Source organism: Vulpes vulpes, chromosome 9 (genome assembly GCF_048418805.1).
Source record: "Vulpes vulpes isolate BD-2025 chromosome 9, VulVul3, whole genome shotgun sequence".
Lineage (NCBI taxonomy): Eukaryota > Metazoa > Chordata > Mammalia > Carnivora > Canidae > Vulpes > Vulpes vulpes.
This window is the reverse complement of record NC_132788.1, coordinates 18,609,875-18,627,693: the sequence shown is the minus strand read 5'-3', so window position 1 is coordinate 18,627,693 and position 17,819 is coordinate 18,609,875. Positions and strand designations below refer to the sequence as shown.

Genomic DNA, 17,819 nt, shown 5'->3' with positions numbered 1-17,819 from the left:
AGAGTGGGGTAAAAACATAAGTCACTTGTAATTTTACAGTTCTAACTTGAGCCAACACAATTCAGCAGCACGGCTGAGGGGTTTTGGTCAAAGACTAATTTCTTTTATTCTCCAAAGAGCAGAGTTAAGAACAACCTTCACCATCCTTAAAAATGCATTAAAGATTCAGCTTTAGAAAACAAACCATTTCACTGAGTACGTTTACCTGTTGCCTGGACTGAAAAAAAATATAGGAAGCATAATGCCAAGTGAAAAGCAAAATATATCTAAGACAATGGTGAAAATATACAAGACTCTTGGTATGTTTATTTTATTTTAAAGATTTTATTTATTTATTCATGAGAGACACACAAAGAGAGAGACAGAGACACAGGCAAAAGGAGAAGCAGGCTCCATGCAGAGAGCCTGATGTGGGACTTGATCTCGGGACTCCAGGATCATGCCCTGGGCCAAAGGCAGGTGCTAAACCTCTGAGCCACACAGGGATCCCCAATTCTTTGTATGTTTAGATTTCTTCATTCTTGTCCTAGCAAGTAGCATCTCAATGAAGTAGATCTTTTTATTCACTGATTAAAAGAAACAAAAATGGAAAAAATGGTTACTACAAATCAGAAAATATTATGTAACATTGATAATTAACATTTATAAAATTTAAGTAATAGTAAGAACCCTACTGAATGATGACAGCACTACCTCCATTTTGTAGGTATTTAATTAGAAACACTAATTAAATAACTTGGTTTGAAGTCCTGAAGCTAGTTTTGGGCAGAATGAAGAAAAGAACTGAAGTTTCCTACATCCAAGTCCAATTTCCTTTCCATGGTACTAGATTGCCAATCATGCCCAGTAATGGGACATGTCCACTTATCATTCCAAGCCCTGAAGTGGTCAAATGGGTATCTTTTGAGATGCTAAGCTTTTGTCTTTGTGACCAAATAAGAAGATGGGCATCATTTCCAGACTCCCTTACAGAGTGGATCACATCCGGGGTTTCAGCAGGCCATATCAAATGGGGCTTGCTGAAGGAATGAGTTTGTTCCCAGTCTTAGGACCTGGATGGTCCTTTCTTAAGGAAGTGATAGTTGATGGTGTCTGAGTCGATTTTTCCCTTTATAATGTCTCTGCAGGTTCAATTCTAGAAAAGATTCATAGAATGGGGTGGAGGGTAAAAATAATTTCCGTGTATTTTATCCTGAGTTTTCCCCATTTATAATTTTTTTTGTTGTTCAGAGACTATTTTTCACTGAAACAAAGGCCATATTCTGTCAGAGAAGTTGAGTTCCCTGGCCCAACTCATGTAAGATTCTATAAAACACAAAAATAATATGTGGATTATATCTTATTGAAACACTTTACAAGAAATAAAACCATCAAATCATATAGTATATGTTTGTAAATGTTATTGATCTTCTGACTACCTTGTAAATTATCAGTGGTTAATCAAGAATAAAACGTGCTCATCAATAGAGGATTTTTTAATGGACTTTTCTTTCTCTCATCTTAGTTTGTATTAAACTCATTATGACCTAACAGAAATTTATAGTTTTTATCATAGATTTAAGTAATCTTAGTCTCACAGATGACCATGTAGCCACTTTTCGATTACTATATTAGTGTACACACAACCCTGGGTTATTTTTGTTCAGTATTGTGGCTTTTTTTTTTCTTTCTGAGATTGAGTTATTTTAAAAATGTGAAGTTAAAAAATATAAAATAAATAATAAAGAATTTCAAAAATTAATAAATAAAAATGTTAACTAAATTGTGTTTTGTGCATTGTAGAACTCAGTGGCATTCCTTTCTCAAATCTGAAATAAGTGTGAGACAGCATTTGGGAACAAAGAAAAAGTAAAAAACGTCTTACATGATATGGTTCAGAGTTTCTTTTCTACAGTCAGCTTTGGATTTTAATTTGCAGGTCTTGGCCTCACAGCAAGGATTGGAACATTCCTTTTAAAGCACACACAGTGGGAAAGTGGGTTCAGCATTTTTTCTATAGACTAAGTGCATACAATTTTAGTACAAGATGGCAAAGAAATTTCATTTTTTAAATTAAATTACTCTACTATACAGATTCCAGAGGAAATGACCAAGGAAACTAAATAATAGAAAAAAAAATGTTAAGTACAATGAAAACTACTTCTTAAAAGGATAAAAATAGAATTACCCAAGAATTACCACAAATAAATTTGGCCTAGATGGTATTGCATGTAAATTAATTTAAAACTTAAAGGGAGAATATTTCTATACTATTCAAACTATTTGAGGCTAGGGAAAAAAATTAAAATTCTCAATTTATTTTACTAAGCCTGCATAATTCTGATAATGAGAGCTGGTAATGAATATATATACACAAGCACACACATACACATGTACACACATGTATGCATGCACATGCACACATAAACACACGAATACACATGCATACATACGCACAATTCTCATTTATGAATATAAATGCAAAAGCTTGAATAAAATATTAACAAAACAGTAGTTTATTAAATATAATAAGTCTCCATTACAACTATGCAGGGGTTTTTTTTCACCAAAAGTAGAAGGGTGTCTCCATGATACAGAATAAATTAATATTATCTATCACATTAAGAGATCAAAGGTACAAAACAACTAATATTATTGTGATAGTGGCAAAGATTAGAAAATAAAGATAATATATAAAGAAAGAAAATCTGATAAATAGCAAAAAATATCTAATAAAATAAACAATAAGCCACAGATTATTTATAGTCTGTATTTTTATGAAAATTCTGACAAATTCTATGAGAGAATGAAAAGATATGAAATTGTGATAATAATTGGAAAGTATAAATCACATTTTCATTCTTCATATGTAATAAAATATTTGACTGGGGAAAAATAGAGAATCAACTCTAAAAACAATGGATGTGTCACTAAGATGGCTTTTCAAGATAATAAGAAAATAACATCAAAAGGAGTAATAAAGTAGAACCTAACATAAAAAAGTAAAGATTACGCATACTAATAGCAAAAAGAAAAATAGGAAATACTTCAGAACAAGCTTCATCATATGCAAGAACTATGTGAAGAACTTTATATTTAACTTTCCTGAGAAACTCAAAGGCAACTAATCTTTTAAAACAATCATATAGTGAAAATGCCAGTGGCCCTCAGAGAAAAATATAAATTTCATGTATTTCAATCGAATCTCAATTCTATTTGTGGGCAAATTGATAAAAAAAAATACCAAGAGCTATTGGGGGAATGAACACTGAAGAATGACTATGCAAATTACACCCTCCAAGATGAACACCCTTGGCACTGCAGGTATAACATGCATTGCATGGTTACAGTCACTAAAATAGTGTGATGCTTATGTGATATGTCTAGACAGATTGATGGAATGATTGTTTTTAGGACCTAGAAAAAGACCTAAATAGGTACAAAAAAATAGTAAAGTAGCATATGAAACCATGGAAAATTGGATTATTCACTAAGAGATACTATATAAAATTTATGTACTACTTTTAAGGTAAGAAAACAGCTATTTAAAATTCGGCTGTTCATAAGCCTAACTATAGTTCTATTCCACTCCTTAAGAAGAAAATCAACACAAAATGGAAGCCCTACAGGAGCTGGCATATCTACTTAGAGCATATTAGATCTTACACATCACATGGACAGTGTTTCTCTCTCTCTTTCTTTCTCTCCTGTTCCTGTCAGTGTGTCCTGACCACACGCCATGTGTCTGCTGAAAATCAGAAGTACCTCGGAATGTGAACAACTTCAATCGTCTTCCACCCAAGAAGCCATATGGGAATTCGAGCAAGTAGGCATGAGATAACCTTACATCCAGCTTACTATAAAGTATCAACCCATTTTTAATATTTCATATTTCATTATAATTAAAAGAATATTTGTAATACTCTTTACAAATTATTAAGTGATATCATGAAATCTTCTAGTGTAATCCAACAGCTTAAAATGTGTAAGTAAATAACTGAAGCATAGAGAGATTATATGCCTTCCCCATTGTCATGGAGCTTCTTAAAGTAATGAATTAACCTTGGGTTGCCACAGGCTTCATTTGTTACAGGCTTTCGATCTTTGGAACTAGTTACTTAACTTTTCTGAGTCTCACTTCTCTAAATTGGGATAACAAAACCTATTCTGTAGGTTTGTTGTGAGTAATAAAAGAGATATGGTATACATAAAAACTTATTTTTCAGATTGACACATTAAAAAACTCTTCTAACATAACTCATTTTTTTCAGTCTTAAAAGAAGATTGCTAGAAACACAGAATGTTCTCTTAGAAACTTAATGCGGGATTGCTGGCAAATATTCTATCAGAGACATTCTTTAAAGCACACTGATACCTTGCAGAGGTCAGATTTTTATAAAGATTAACAGAATTATAGTAATTATCTTAGATGTTTTATATTAATAGCCCATTTTCTACAGGTTTATGTGATTTTTCTTTTACTCCTTCTCTGTGTCATTTACTGCCTGGTTTATACATTGGCTTGGTGCGGGAAGGCCAGGTCTCACTATGGAGAGAACTTCTAGATCTTTAATTGTTTTCGCTCAACAAATGATCAACTGTGACTTACGTGATTTAAGAATTTCTGACTAATATGTCTAGGAAAGATAAGTGACACGTTATGATCAATGATTTACTTCTTTACATCAAACTTTATGCAATCATGTCATAAGTGCATCCTGGCTTTTGAAATGCCTTTCAAAATGTGTCTAAAATCAGTATTAAAAACACAAGTGCAGGGCACCTGGATGGCTCAGTCAGTTAAGCTTCCAACTCTTGGTTTCAGTTTAGGTCATGATCTCAGAGTTGTGAGATGGAGCCCCATGTAAGGCTCTGTGCTCAGTGTGGAGTCTGCTTGGGATTCTCTCCTTCTTTCCCTCTCCTACTGCCCCTTCCCTCCTTTGCACTATAAATAAATAAATAAATAAATAAATAAATAAATAAATAAATAAAATCTTAAAAAAAAAAAAAAAGAATCACAAGTGCAAGCCTATTTTTTCCTATGATGCCAAGCTTGTCTTTAGAAAGAATTTCCAAAAGAATATTTCTTGATGAAGAAAACAGCATAATTCTCATGCTGCAATAATTCTAATAAGTTTTTAAACTGTGGATATTTTCATACCTTAGGAGAGCCACAATCACAGTCTTCTCCTACTTCCAGAAGTTGGTTCCCACAGACTGGTTTTGTTATTATATTTTTAGGGATTGGTGCTTGCAGCAGGCACTTTGGTTTTTGAGATAAAATGTATCTCTCAAAATGTGAACGGCAGGATGTACTGAAATCCTTTGGGAATTTTGAACTGTAACCAGAAGAAAAATCATGATATCTAGTGATAAATGAACATGAGAATCTGACTTGTCTAACTGTAGCACCTGGTTCAATGGAAATTCCAAATTCAGTATCTGGTTAGGACTGTACTATGTTACATGTGGAAGGAGAAAGAGCATTATTTGGAAAATTATTTTCTTAGACACTGGGCTTGTAGAACTGGAAGAATTTAAAATCCTATGTGGAGAGGATCACTAGGTGGCTCAGCGGTTTAGCACCTGTCTTCAGCCCAGGGCATGATCCTGGAGTCCTGGGATTGAGTCCTACATCAGGCTCCCTGCATGGAGCCTACTTCTCCCTCTGCTGGTGTCTCTGCCTCTCTCTCTCTCTCTTGTGTCTCTCATGAATAAATAAATAAAATCTTTTAAAAAAAAATTCCTGTGTAGATTCAGGACTATCCTAAATGGCAGGAATGATAAATGGGCCTCACCATTTGTGATCACCATCAAGGGCTGAGAGATAAGAGATAATAATAATGAATTAGTGAAAGGGAATAACTGCAGACTTAGAGGTTCTATGGATATATTTCTCTTCCTATTTATGACGATTTCAAGAGCAAGGTGTTTTTTTTTTAATTTTCTATCCCAAATCCTTGACAAGTGACTGGCATTAGAAGCTATTGATAATAACATAAAAGTGGATTGAGTGACTAGTGATGGAGATACATAAGAATATGGTCATCATCTTAATTAGACACATAGTTTTTAGAAAATATATTATTATTTAACAGAAATTTGTACCCCTTCATCTATTTGCCCATCCAATAGCAACCTCAGTTTGTTCTCTATGTGTATGACCATATTTTTGTTTTTGTCTGTTAGTTTGTCCATGAGTTTTGCATTTAGATTCCATTTATAAGTAAAATAATATGATATTTGTCATTTCCTGTTTGATTTATTTCACTTAGCATAATGCTCTCTAGATCCATCCTTGTTGACATGAAAGGCAAGATTTCATTCTTCTTTATGGCTGAGTAATATTCCACTGTGTGTGTGTATGTGTACGTGTAGTATTTTCTCAATCTATTCATTTACTGATATGTTACTTTCATATCTTGGCTATTGTTAAAAATATGTTAAGGTTAAAATTATTTTAAGTTAAAATAACATGGTTACCATACTAATAATCTCTCACTTGGCATATTTAGAAATCTTAAATAATGAGCACTGATAAGCTGGTAAAACCTGCGCATCAAAAGATTATAGGGTTAATTCAGCCACTGGTAAAAAAAAATACTCAGGCACATAGATTGCATCTGAATTTTTTAAGATTTAGGAAATATATATTTTTTCTCAAGAGTGACAAGGCTCACCTCAGATACTGGTTCATCACACAACTCCCTGAGGGACACTTGGTATAATATGGAATATCAGGCATACCAAGGACATGACCCAACTCATGTGACATCAGTCCTACAAGAGCCACATTATTCTTTCTCTTAGCCTGGAAAACAGAAATATCTATTACTTAACATATTTAGCTATTTCCTAGTTAATAAAATAGTTCAACAGATGAAAAATAATGAGTCATTAAGCTCCTTTCTGTGTCATTGACTATTGTAAAATGTTGAATTAACATTTGAAATGGTTGACTCCAGTGAATCCAGCCATTTAATCAGTGCTCAATAAATATTTTCTGAGCTAATAAGGAGCTCTTGGTAAATCATAAATAAATTAAGGTAATTACATTCTTCATGCAAACTACTGTACTAGGTATCAAAGGCCTCCAAAACCTCTTGTCATAATGCTTGATATTGGTAGTGCTTGGCCATATGACACTAAAATGCACCTTCTCTGACCTCTCTGACCATTGATACTGAAGATAATTTAAAGTTGGCTCAGGCCACAGAGGGCATCTGAGTTTCCTTTCTGTTCTAATCTTCCTGTTCTTATTCCCTTACTCCAACTAAAGAATGAAGACTTCTGGGAGGGCCAAGGTAAGGAGATACTCTGTTTCATAATCTAAGGTATCTTCAGTGTAATGATTTACCAATAGATTCATGTCTATTTTTAGTTACTGGTTCAACAAATGTTCTTTGTGTTACCTCTGTATAATGCATCATTCTAGTCTTCATAGAAGACACAGAAACACAAGGAGCCTTACTATGAGTTTACAAACCTCAATAACAGCAACTGAAGATGGAGAACACAAGGAATTTGATGCTGCCATTCCTACACGTCGATTGTCAAAGCCAAGTCCACTGTGTGAAAATTACAGGCATATTGTCACAATCTGAGTTTTTGAAACCATTAGCTTTCGTCAGTTATATTTTAGACTTCCCATGTTGCTCCACCCTTTTTATACTCCCTAGACCCCAGAAAAGCTTCTGCTATTTCATAGTGTTATATGATCACAGATAATCATTACATCCAGGAGCCCATTTTAGTAACCTGACATGGATCTCCACATTCTTACAGGTGGATTCCTAATGGTAGAACTTCAGGCTCTCTGATAACTGCCTGAAGAGATAAAACTGAACAGAAATCTCTGCCAAAAACCCTTTGGGGTAACTATCCACTCTGCCTATGTACATCTGGCCCTGGCCAGCAAGTGCTCACCTGAGTAGCTGTGCATGGTCATGTATCTTCATTTTTCTCAGGTTAGAACGATGCCAATTCAGAAAGTTGTTAAAGGTATCACCTGTGTTGGGTACCACCTTGATCTTATCACCATCAGACCAGATTTCCATACCTACCAATGCCACTTGAATGTCGAGGGTATTATAAATCTGTGGGAAGAGCATTTTTCTTCATGAAAATGTTTGAGATTTCTTTATTGCCATAGATATTTTGTTGACTATAAGTGATAGATAGATGTACTGCATTTTTAAAATAGAAAGTCTAGAAGTTGCTTTTGCTATAGTATGTGTGACTTTATTTTATATTGATCCTTGCGTGCTAAATTCCCCAAAGCTGCTGAAATGAAACAGGACCCTCCCGACTCCTTATTTGGCAAAACCATAAGGAAGTCCCAAACTTCTATGTGGAAATACACGTTTCTTAGACAAATATCTTACCACATTGAGTAGGTTCATCACATCAAACACAAAGCTTCTTATCGAAGTTAGATTCCCCTTGTATATGTTATACTATAAAATACAAAATGCAAACATGTTTTTTAAAAAAATTTGATATGGTACAGATTTTAACATTTTAATAAAAAATACACATTCCAACATAAGTAAAAGCATGTTCATTCATCCCTGACTTATATAACACTGTTTCAACAAAGTGTTTTTAAAGAAAATAACTTTTTGGTTAGAAAAAAAATAGACATTCATATATATTTCACTTTTTCACTGAAAAGTGAAAGAAAAAGTTGAAGAAATCAAATTAACAATTTTAATATTTCTAACCAATTCAATGTTATTAAAATTTGATTATAAAGCAATATTTGCTAATTTAGGATCACAGATTCTAGTATTTTATGGATATAAATATACTTTGTAAAATGTATATAGTTCTGTATCTAGTTTATATTTATATAATAGAGTGAGAATTTTTAATATATTTTAATAAACCATTCTTTTTTGTTTTTCATCATTGTGGTTGATTTCTTATAGCTATCTGGTATGAAGTATACTTCCAATATCTGAATATATTGGCAGCAGGTGGTCAGTGAATGAGTGAGAATTACTGCCAGCAAGGCAGGTAGAAAATACATGATGACCAGGTGGCCAGAGTCTGCATTTTCACCTAGGATAGCTTATTTCCTGTGTTCACTTGATAAGAAAACTTAAAGATTGACTTAACTGCCCAAGAATCATATACATTTCATACTCACAAAGGCATTATCCAGCACCAAAAAGAGATCAATGTATTTCTCAGCCTGAAGAAAATCTTCTTGCTTTACAAAGAGTAAAATAACATGGTTAATATTTATCCTAAAAGATTGAAAAACTTGCAATGAGCTTTTTTTTCCCCAGAGGGAAATTAAACTTAAGAATAAATGAATTATAGGGTTTACCGATATCAGTAATTGTTGAACACAGCAGTATATCATCTATCATTGCTGAGACAATAGTAAGAAATGATGACATAGGAAATCTACACTTACTTCTGGGCTATTGAGTGACCTAGAGGTTCGAATATGGCCTTGCTTCCTGCCAACATTTCTTATACCACAAGTGTGATTAGCCAGGTCTAGTTCCTCCTGGTTATATGTGAGGATAGCATGTTCTTCTTGGTCTGTGCTTTTCAAAGGCTTTATCACATATCTTTGGTTATGATGTGTGAAGTATCCCCTGTGAGATACAGAGACTCATATTTCAAGATTCTTTGCCACACAGAGTCACAGTACTGACAAGAACGGAGTATACCTCTTCCCAAATCCTAAGCTTTAATTAGTTTTCATTCATATGCCTTCCAGCTAACTTTTACTAACTTAAGTTATAATCAGTATTTGTCAATAGAAAAATGAAGAAAAAGAAAATTCTAAACAAGAATTGCTAAGCTGAAACTATCCCAAAGAATTTAGAATTTATGCCATAAGCTCCATAAATACCTGTCCATAGTTTGTTTATACACTTAGCAAATAGGAATATCATGGAGGATGAAGTAAACAAGTGTTTAGATGCTAAGAACCCCAGAGATAAAGAATCATGGGCAAATTATCCAGAGGATCAGGCTGGAGCTAGTAATAGCTTAGAGAATTCTTATTTTTAGCAGGAAAATCAGTTCAGAAATGTAAAGTGAATTCATATGTTGGAGGATTACAAAGGCAGACTAGATAGTCATTGAAAATTACATTGATGAAGGCATTTTATGATATGGGAAAGGCTTAAGATAGGTGGTATGAATCATGTTAAAAGAATAATTAGGTATATTTGTTTCATATTTCAACCACATAAAAGATAAACATCTATATGCATAAAGGCTGAAAACATGACAAAATATTAGTGACAATGACCAATCATAAGCACAATTTTGTGGTTGTTACTTTTTTATTTGTACTTTTTCTTACTTTCCAAATTTTCCCTAATTTGCAAGAATTATCTTTGTAAGCAGAAATATTCACATGTGCATATGAACACATACACTTATAAAATTATTGTAAGGGTGATACTTTATTCTTCATTTTAACAGCATTTTATCTGCGTAGAATATTTTGCCAAGATTGTAAGATGACATCCAGGAAAACTCAATTCTGTATAATAGAATGGTGCTTAATGTTTAATAGTTTTGTAAGTGACTCACCTCAATCCATTACAAGTATTAATGCTGGCAACAGAATCCTTTTCATTTAGTATGTGTCCTTTATAGTAGCAATGTTCCTAAAGATGGAAAAAAAATTTTTTGACTACAAGAATAAACATATCATGATTGTGGTGAAAGCTGTTATTTTGAATATGTAGGGAGTTTCTTCAAATAGCCTCAGTAGCCAAACCAGTTTCCAGAAACAAAAACAATGAGAACTTGAGAGATTTAATAATCTGTTCCACTATCGACTTTGGAAAACCCATCTTTGATGGCTGAGTTGTCTTTCTGGCATTCATTTCAAGAAAGCAAAGTCCCAGGAGTGTGAACTTAAGTGGCTCCTGATGAAAATGGGTGCTGCATCTGAGAAGTGGCCATCCCCCCTGGGATTGACAGAGAGCTCTCAGGTCTCAGCACCCACTTTTGAGAATTTGGCTTCCCTGTGCTGAGTCCCTAAGACACTGTGCATCACATATCAATAAAATGAAGTACCCGTTTTTCTAGATTCCAGAGTTCTCAAGAAGTCACACTACCACTCCTGATATTAGCTGGTCCAACCTGTCATTTTAATTGGTGTGTTAGTGGAATCCCTTTACCAGCATTAAAACCACAGAAAATTTGTTTACAACTAGAGATTCAGACATGATTGTTCCATGTAAGCAAAGTAGGAGGTCACTTATGTAGAATGATCCAACAAAGCTTTTATTGTTCAAAATAAACTGACTTGTTTTAGGGTCAGAAATTCCATCCACATTTTTCTTGCCTTTGGAAAAAACCTTGTCATCATGAACATTTTCCTGTAAAGGACTTGGAAAAGGTACCAAATAGAGATATCATCAGCCATTCACACTTGAGCATGAATTAATTTAAATGTTACCAAAAATCCAGGTATCCACGAAATGAAAGTTTTTATGTGAGAAGGGAACAAAGAACCATTTTGTGACAGCAGTTTTGTCTTTTTATAGACATACATGTTTGGGGTTGCCCGGGGAGAGTGGCTCTGAGAAATTCACTTAGCTTGGTAATACACCATGATTGTCTTTTTGTATTCTCTTCCTTTCCTCCCTTGGCATTGATTTTCTATGTCTGACTCTAGGCCTTGGCATTATCTCTAGCATGTAGGTTTAATGAAATATAAAATTAAATTAATTAAATAATTGATATTCCATTTCTGATCTCAGGTATATGCATATATTATTCACAAATAGTAACTAGCTAAATGATGTTTCAAGTAGGTATGGGGGAGAATATTTCTAACTTTTGGATAAGATGGTCTAGAGGAAAGTGGGCTTGTAGTTGCTTCTACAAATGCAATACTTTGAAGCCTCCCACTATCAGTAACCTTGTAAAAAAGCTGACTATGATTTTCTCATCTATTGTCTCATTGGTCATAGAAGAGCACCTTGCTCCCTAGTCCTTTATTTCTTTTTTGTGTTTGGACCCTATGTATCTTACAACATAAATGGCAGATCACAGAAAGTCTCAGAAAGCATTCAGAACTTACCATGTTCCGAGGGCTGGTAGTGATTTCCTCTCCCCTGGGTGAGTAATATGTTTCAGTGTAGTCTGGCCCCAGGAGATGTCTGCAAAGTTCAAAAAATTGCAAGATACACTTAGGGTGGTAATAGGGGCTAATGTTCCTGATATGATATTCAGCACTAAAAGAATGATTATGCCTACAGTGAGAAACAGCAGACATTTTGACCCGTTGATCCTTTTTCTAACATTGAAATGCTGCTACTGAAGCAAATCAAAGCATTAATTATATCCATTAGATTAAAGGGAAGAAATGCCCCCAGATACTTTTCAGCTGCAAATTCACTGTCCTCAGATGGGTTATTTCGGAATTCTTTGTGCCAAAGGCCCAGCCTCCAGAGGGTCTCTGAAGGGTGCTGGGTCACAAATATGCATAAAAGACCATTATATTCAGGGAGAAGTTTACTAACAGAGGTAGAGCTTGATGGAGCCCAATCCCCAGGAATCTATCTCAAGGCTATGTGCCCTGAATGACTCTTACATATGTTCTTGTCAAAGCAGGAAGCCACGCCAACACTTTGAGTTCATATGGGTAGATTTTCAGTAAATTGGGAGAAGATTAGGAAGAAAAGCATTTATCTGCATTGTTCTCCTTGCTTTATATTTTGCATGAAATTTCCTTAGAAAGCCTCAATCTTCTTAGATAACATTAGCACAATATAATAATAATACCTAAAATTTAATGTATTTCATGTCTTCTATCTCAAATCACAGTAAATAGGGTCTCAAGAAGGTTTATTTTTCATATTCTGTTAATAAAATGTAGTGATCAGACTTTCAGGAAGTACAACTTACTTGCTTTTTTGCAGGTGAAGAACAACTTCTTTTCCATTTAATACAATTTGATACTGAAGTTCAGGTTCATATCTTTCCTACAAATATTTAATAATATACTGATATCAATTTATATTTCTGAGTCGATCTAAAATAATTATCATACAATGATAAATTTAGTATATAGAGAAGCAGAATTACAATAGTAGAAAGTAGTAGAGTACCTCTACTATAAAATGGTCCTTATAGATTTCAAATATATAAAATAAAACATAAATTTTATATTAAGATGGATTTCCAAAAAGTACAATAATGCAGTAATAATACAGATTAAACTAACTCTACTATGTAAGGTAGGAACTTACTATTTGCCCCACTGTAAAGTATACTGTCCTGTGTATCCTAATTAATCACTCATGGTATAATAATAGTAAGGCACATATTTTTATTACTTTAAAACCAAGTAAAATATACCAAGGGAAACTAACTAGAAACACTAAGGATTAAGGTAAAAATTATAAATATTTGCAGTAATGTAACCAAAAGTTAATATCTTTAATAAATTTTGTAAATATTGCCAATTAATGAGATAATGGTGAATTCTCCATTAAAGACAAAATGGCCAAGGAAAAGGCAATTCAGTGGGGCAGGAGGTGATGGTAGGGTTTGGTGAACTTGGCAAGAAACATTTCTTTCTAGAAATGGTTGCTCTTCATGTGCTTCCCCCTATCCTCCAAACTTGAAGAAATGTCTAAGCAGCTTTATTCTTTCTGATAAAATGATATAGTTAACTCTCTTCCTACTGCTTAAATGTAAAAGCATCCTGAGAATTCTACATTCTTTCCTAGACCAAGGGGAGCTGTAGATATGGGCTTCAAAAGGAACTATTAGGCATCACCTCTATTAGTAAAAAGGCTCTTTGGTGGCTCTTTGTGAAATCTCACCATCATTCACATTACTTACATCTTTGCCATTCTCTGTCTGGTGGTTTTGTATCTCCCTTTTGTATAAAATGTGTAGTTTTTTAGGACGAACTACTTCATAGAGCTCTAATTCAGGTGTTTGCTTTATGGCTATTGCTAGAGAAAAAGAAATAATATTGATATAACAGATTTAAAGGTTTTGGGTTTTGTTTTGTTTTGGGTTGGTTGGCTTTGTTGAGATGGCATAAAAGACTCCATTCCCATCCAGAAAGTAAGTATTAAGAAAAGCAAGGTCCTCCTTCCTCCTTCTCCTTATCAGCTTTGATAACAAAGAATTTTATTTTGCTCTATCTACTTATTGTGGAAAGATATGGAGATGATGAAATAATTCTTCAGATGATCTCTCAGTACATCAGAGATTTTTAGAACCAGAATTCTTCCCTGTGGCCCAGTTCACTCTTCCCATGTAGTCCTCTTCAAAATTGTTGATTTTCCTCTCCGTGTTCTCACAGATCTCTGTTTTTACTTTCTATGTCTTTTTCTCTTTGTGGTGCAAAGAGATTACCCCTGATTACCCCTTCCAAAAAATCCAGTATTTCCTTAGCAGATAATACCTCATTTTGGGGACACCTGGGTGGCTCAGTGGTTGAGGTTGTGATCCCAGGGTCCTGGGATTGAGTTCCACATGGAGCCTGCATGGAGCCTGCTTCTCCCTCTGCCTATGTCTCTGCCTTTCTCTGTGTGTCTTTCATGAATCAATAAATAAAATCTTAAAAAAAATACTGCATTCTTAGGGAAGACTCTACTTCTGTAATGATAAACTATTATGTTCTTTCTCTCATTAGCATTTGCTCTCAAGACTTCAGGTTTCATAGTAAGCAAAGTTTTTTTTATCCCCTGCTGGGGCAATTTCAAAGCATCAGATAGCAAGTAGGAAAATTAGATAGCAAGTAGGCTAAATGTCCTTCTTGATACACTTGGTATAATAGTACATAGACAGTTTTGTATTTTGCTTGCATCTAGTAGGAAAAGAACTGATATCAGAGCCAAAATATGTGGTCTTAAGTCCTAACTAAATGGCCTTATAAAAATTATTTTGCTTTCCTATTAGTTTACTTATCTAAAATGGAGATTCATGTAAAAATTAAATAACATGAAATTTAATTATGTAGCACTAGTCTAGGAAGATGGGAGGTGCACTTTATCTACTTTTTCTTTTAATTGTTCAATTACCCATCAAAGTCAGTCTTATTTTCAAATCCTCCCATTTTCAAAGATAAATGTCAATGCTTAGAGACAATTTCCCATTGAAAGACAGGGTGACCTTGGGAACACCAAGAAGTTTTACACCTGATTGAGGTGGAGAACCTAAAGGAAAATAATCAAGCAAAAATTTTCTCCTACTCAACCCCGAGTTTGGCTATGGTGCTATCCCAATAAGGACTCCTTACACAGGAAAATAGAAAGTCTATAAATATATTTCTAAAAGTTTTTTTTAATCAATGGAGAATATGAATCCAATTAATGGAAAAAGTTGTGGGGTTGAGGTTAGAATAAACTTAATAGATCTTTATGAGTAACCGTTCAGTTGGTTAAGTTTTAATTTTGCTTAATATTGCTGTTAAGTTTAATTCAGTGCTAATTTTACTTAAAACTCTTCCTTGTCATCCATCCTAGCACAGTTTTTGGTCAAATTCTATCTTGATAGATGATTTTCTCCTTATGGAGTAGAAAATATCAATGTTATTCAAGACAACATTGGAAATGGTGAGAAAATTCTAGATTTCTGGCCTGGAAGTTAATCCTCTGGTGTTATTTGGTTTGTGTGCATTTTAGAAAATACAATTATAGATCTAGTAGCATTATTGAATGAGAAATGAAATTTCAGGTACATCCTAACTAAATTATTATACCAATCACAACACCTTGACTATAAGCACGGAGTTTATGTAAATTGAGTAAATATACCAAAATGCCGACAGTAGTGAGCTTTGGGTCATACAAAAATGTTGCTTTCTCAAGAGTACTTTAAAAATGCATCAAATAATTTGACTTTTGTATAAGATGTCAGTATTGTAGTGCTTACCTTGAGTTTGAATGATGAGCCAGAGGACAGAAAGTAGTGTCAAAGACATGTTGCCTACTGCAGTTAGCTGAGAAGTGGCACAGAGCATGAAACTGGTCTCCCCAGCACTCTAGTTTTATCTTCCAGTACTTATCTTTACAAATTGAAAAAAAAATTCCACAAAAAAAAAAAAACAACCAAAAAACCTCAAGCATTCTTTGTGAGATTAGAGAATGTTTCTTAATAGTATTGGGAAATTGCCAAGAAATTGCAGTGTCAAGATCATGAGAATGTTCCTCATTTAAGAGAGGTGTTTATGTCTGTGGTTACAGCTTGTTAAAGAATTTCTATCTGGACAGCTGCTTGGCCCTGGTGTTTCTATAGTGGTGGGAAAGAATCAACTGAGACTGAGATGCTTATGTACATATTTGTCTATTCACCAAACTGAACCATCACAATTGCTATTCAGTAACCTTATAGAGATTAATATAAAATTTTAAAAATATATTAGAAATCCATACATATTTTGAGAAATTGGCACAGAGAACACAGAATCTATAAAGCAACTAGGTAAGATCTTACAATCTTACATAATGTAATCTCTGTGATCTTTAGTCTCCTTATATATAAAAACAGGTAATAACAATACTTACCTAGCTTCTTTTTTTTTAAGAAATTTTTTTTTTTAGATTTTATTTTATTCAGCCATGAGAGACACAGATAGAGAGGCAGAGGGAGAAGCAAGCTCCCTGCGGGAAGCCCGACGCAGGACTCAATTCCAGGACCTAGGGATCATGTTTTGAGCTGAAGGCAGATGCTCAACCACTGAGCCACCCAGGTGCCCAGACCTCAAGCTTCTTATAAAATTCATATAAGATAATACACACATGCATGCACACATACACATGTAAGATGTAAAGAAATGCCCAATGTAAATTCTCTTAACAGTATGTGCCTCAACCAAATTATCTTGTGTATGAAGTATATTTGAAGCATACTATGAGTTCTACTACAGAGAAATACAGCATTTTTTCTGACTACAAAAATAATGCATTTTTATGGTCATAAATATCAAGAGAATTTTGAAGAAAAAAGTTGATTACCCACTAGCTTATCATCAGGAAAGTACTTCCATTTACATTGTAGCATTTTTATACATTTTCTATGTATTAATAAAAGAAAAGAAATAAAAGAAAATTAAAATTTATAAATTTTAGTTTTTATTGTATAGAGGATTTTGGGAACCTGTTATTTTTTTGCACAGCATGAAGCACTTTTTATATATGTCTCAGTATGTGTATATTTCTCTGATTGCCACTTCTAACTATTCTTGTGGGTAAATTACTTGTTACTAGAAATGGTGTTATTTAGTTAAAAAAGGAAAATCAATATGAGATGCTTCATATACATTGATATGGGACTTCGCAGAGAGTTATCACCATATTACATTTCCATTTATAGTTTTCCCAGTCTAGAAATCTATGCTCTTTAACTGCTGAGGCTACTTTTCATCAATACATTTGGGAACTTGCTAGGATCTGATTGTAAGTTTTATAGTTACTTCTCTATGTCTAGCCTGTTTTCTATCCTCTTGCATTCTTTTGAGTCATTTAAGTTTTCTCTGTAATTTTTTTTTCTTCTTTTTTTTTAAATTTATTTATGATAGTCACAGAGAGAGAGAGAGAGAGAGAGAGGCAGAGACACAGGCGGAGGAAGAAGCAGGCTCCATGCACTGGGAGCCTGATGTGGGATTCGATCCAGGGTTTCCAGGATCGCTCCCTGGGCCAAAGGCAGGCGCTAAACCACTGCGCCACTCAGGGATCCCAAGTTTTCTCTGTAATTTTATACTTGTTTGGCTGATCCAGAAGATAAACATTTTACATACATCCTATTGTGGTTGCCATTGAAATTTAACAGAATATAATCTTAATTAACATCTCTACTATCAATAATACAAAGCTTTGACATGATTTAACTCT

The 17,819-nt window shown here is 34.0% G+C and overlaps 1 protein-coding gene across 1 annotated transcript; it reads right to left on the bottom strand.

The window, feature by feature from the left end:
- Positions 1-297: 297 nt before the first annotated feature.
- ADAMDEC1 (ADAM like decysin 1) lies at positions 298-15,966 on the bottom strand. The gene is made up of 14 exons (XM_026007786.2): positions 15,862-15,966; positions 13,816-13,931; positions 12,874-12,950; positions 12,047-12,125; positions 10,543-10,619; positions 9,404-9,590; positions 9,131-9,193; positions 8,364-8,435; positions 7,906-8,075; positions 7,466-7,547; positions 6,660-6,790; positions 5,141-5,318; positions 1,865-1,950; positions 298-566 (listed from the first exon to the last, which is right to left on the bottom strand). The coding sequence occupies exons 1-14, from the start codon at positions 15,947-15,949 to the stop codon at positions 560-562; spliced, it is 1,413 nt and encodes a 470-aa protein (XP_025863571.1). The 5' UTR covers positions 15,950-15,966; the 3' UTR covers positions 298-559.
- Between the last annotated feature and the right edge of the window lie 1,853 nt (positions 15,967-17,819).